We start from the raw sequence: 3,353 nt of genomic DNA, 5'->3' as shown, positions 1-3,353 counted from the left end.
AGGAACAAAATCCCACCTGCCGGCTTGTTACAGCTGATGTCGGTTGTCGGGGCACAGAGGACACGCTCCGCCGGGATCCAGATGCAAACTCTCACGAATTCGGGGTCACCATTATGTTGTGGAGAAATTAGAGTCGAATCCCGCGTTGGTCAGCCGTCCATTGGGGAGTTTATTGAACAAACTGTCACAGCAAATGTGCATACAGAGTGTACAAAATGTCCACCGTCTTCATACTGTGAACCAACTTTATACTGGTTTAATCATAACATGCATGCGTCATCCGGACTCAATCTCTTCCTGCGACGCCGAGCGTCTGCCCTAAATGTAAACATCCCATACTACCTTTTACCCATATTCATATGAATCAGTCAACAAGGCCCAGGATGTAACTAGGCCAGAAGTCATGAACATGTCATGACATCCTTCTCCCACAAGTTCTTTTGCCTACCGACGTAGAACACACATGTTGTAAATCGCTTTGGACAAGAGCGGCTGCAAAATTGATCGTAATGTAATGTAATGAAGACAGAGCTGCATCACAACTGAATGTTTTATATTCTTCATAGTGTTTGTTTTTCTGAACTGTGCAGATAAAGTCATGAATGTCATCCTGCTGGCAGGCATGGAATGAAACACACCTTAGTTACAGGTGAGGCAGCAGGTCTAACAGGTTTAAGCTCCACCCGACTGACCTGAGACGGAGCAGGAAACAGTCAGAGATTCTTCTTCACTACAGAGAGACACACAGACGATCAGATTCACCTTCAGACCAAACTCACAGCTTCCTCTGAGCGAGTCCAGCTGCAGGAGAGAGAAGTGGAAACTTCAAGCTGCTCACACTCCACACACTGAAGGTGAGTTTGACCAAAAACACCACAAACAGTCAGTTTGATGAAGTCAGTAGAGCTGGGAGGGGAGCCATGGCTGACTGTATTCTGTCTGCTGTTTTCAGCTTCACTCACAGACTAATGGCGTGTTTCCACTTGCACGCAATACTTGCAACCGGGTTTTCCTATCACCTCAGCCCTGGTTCCAAGCGAGCCGAAGCGTAACTAAAATGTTTTCAATGTTGGCTGAAAGCCAACTTTTCGTGTAAAATGAGTTGCAGGGGGCTAAAATAAAGCTAGATATGATTAGCCACAACCACCTATAGCCGGCTTCAGTCAAGTACAATTAGCTCCATTTTGTGCCACAACATTCACATTGTTTCAGCTGCATCTTGTGATCCCATCACATTGTCATGGCCACACACACATGCTCACAGACACTGATGTTGTATATGGTCATTGGGTATGTTTACTGTGATTAAAAACAGCTGGTTGCAGAAGTCATAACCTCCATGTCTGCTGTTGCTGAGTTTAGCTGCTTATTCTTCTTTTCCACAGAGATGCATCACAACTGAATGTTTTACATTCTTCATAGAGTTTGTTTTTCTGAACTGTGCAGATAAAAATATAAAACCTACTTATCATTAACTTCCAGAGCTGCTGGCAGGTTTCCCTCTCTGGAACAAAACACACCTTAGTTACAGGTGAGGCAGCAGGTCTAACAGCTTTAAGCTCCACCCGACTGACCTGAGACGGAGCAGGAAACAGTCAGAGATTCTTCTTCACTACAGAGAGACACACAGACGATCAGATTCACCTTCAGACCAAACTCACAGCTTCCTCTGAGCGAGTCCAGCTGCAGGAGAGAGAAGTGGAAACTTCAAGCTGCTCACACTCCACACACTGAAGGTGAGTTTGACCAAAAACACCACAAACAGTCAGTTTGATGAAGTCAGTAGAGCTGGGAGGGGAGCCATGGCTGACTGTATTCTGTCTGCTGTTTTCAGCTTCACTCAGAGACTAAATGGCTTCCAGATCAGAGGAAGATTTCTGCTGTTCGGTCTGTCATGACATCTACAGAGATCCTGTTGTTCTGTCATGTAGCCACAGCTTCTGTAGAGACTGTCTGAGGAGCTGGTGGAAGGAGAAACCAGCACAAGAGTGTCCAGTTTGTAGGGAAATATCTGTGACAGAACCACTCTGTAACCTGGCGTTGAAGAATCTGTGTGAGTCCTTCGTACAGGACAGAGATCACAGAGCTTCAGAGGCTCTCTGCAGTCTGCACTCTGAGAAACTCAAACTCTTCTGTCTGGACCATCAGCAGCCGGTTTGTCTCATCTGCAGAGATTCAGAAAAACACTCCAACCACAGATTCAGACCCATCGATGAAGCTGCACAGCAACACAAGAAGGAACTTCAGAAATCTCTGAAACCCTTAAAGAAGAAACTGAAGCTCCAGAAGGAAGTTACAGAGAAGTTTGATCAAACAGCAGAACACATTAAGGTCCAGGCCCGACACACAGAGAGGCAGATTAAGGAGCAGTTTAAGAAGCTTCGGCAGTTTTTAGCAGAGGAAGAGGAGGCCAGGCTGGCTGCACTGAGGGAGGAAGAGCAGCAGAAGAGTGGGATGATGAAGGAGAAGATGGAGGCTCTGAGCAGAGAGATGGCAGCTCTTTCAGACACAGTCAGAGCCACAGAGGAGGAGCTGAGAGCTGAAGGCGTCTCATTCCTGAACCACTACAAGGCTGCAGTGGAAAGAGTCCAGCGCTGCCCCCTGCTGGATGATCCACAGCTGCCTGCAGGAGCTCTGATAGACCAGGCCAAACACCTGGGCAACCTGGCCTTCAACATCTGGAACAAGATGAAGGACATGGTCCAATACACTCCTCTCATTATGGACCCAAACACTGCTGGTCCAGAGCTCATCCTGTCTGAGGATCTGACCGCTGTGAGTGCAGGAGAGGAACAGAACCTTCCTGATAATCCAGAGAGGGTTGATTATCCCTGGTCTGTTCTGAGTTCTGAGGGCTTTAACTCAGGGACTCACAGCTGGGATGTCGAGGTTGGAGAGAGTACATTCTGGGGACTTGGTGTGAAAGCAGAATCTGCTGAGAGGAAGGGAAGCATATTGCCTGGATTGTGGGCGATTGGGCTCTTCGAAGGTAAATACTCAGCATGGTCACCAGCAGCTAAGACCCCTCTTCTGTCAGTACCAAAGAAGCTCCGGAGGATCAGAGTGAATCTGGACTGGAACAAAGGAAAGCTGACGTTCTCTGATCTTGATACGAACACACACATACACACCATCACACACACTTTTACTGAGAAGATGTTTCCATTTATTAACACTGATGATAAAGCTAAGATGTTACCTCTGAAGGTCTCAGTGACGGCGGAACAGATCTGATGTGTTCAGGATGAAGAACACAGTTCACATGAGACTTTATTGATCTGTGTGAAACTCAGTGTTTTCATCTTCAAACAGGAACATTTTAGATGTATTGATCTGATCTGTCAGCAGAGCTG

The 3,353-nt window shown here is 46.8% G+C and overlaps 1 protein-coding gene across 1 annotated transcript; it reads left to right on the top strand.

Annotated features, from left to right (window-relative positions):
• The first annotated feature begins 1,851 nt into the window (after positions 1-1,851).
• LOC142377665 (nuclear factor 7, brain-like) lies at positions 1,852-3,234 on the top strand. Its single transcript, XM_075461976.1, has one exon. The coding sequence runs from the start codon at positions 1,852-1,854 to the stop codon at positions 3,232-3,234; it is 1,383 nt and encodes a 460-aa protein (XP_075318091.1).
• The last annotated feature ends 119 nt before the right edge of the window (positions 3,235-3,353 follow it).

Source organism: Odontesthes bonariensis, chromosome 3 (assembly GCF_027942865.1).
Source record: "Odontesthes bonariensis isolate fOdoBon6 chromosome 3, fOdoBon6.hap1, whole genome shotgun sequence".
Taxonomy (NCBI): Eukaryota; Metazoa; Chordata; class Actinopteri; order Atheriniformes; family Atherinopsidae; genus Odontesthes; species Odontesthes bonariensis.
The sequence above is the reverse complement of the archived record's forward strand: the minus strand, read 5'-3'. Positions and strand labels throughout refer to the sequence as shown.

Bases quoted from the DNA above. Each gene is read 5' to 3' on its own strand.
- LOC142377665 (XM_075461976.1), top strand. From the start codon at position 1,852: ATGGCTTCCAGATCAGAGGAAGATTTCTGCTGTTCGGTCTGTCATGAC.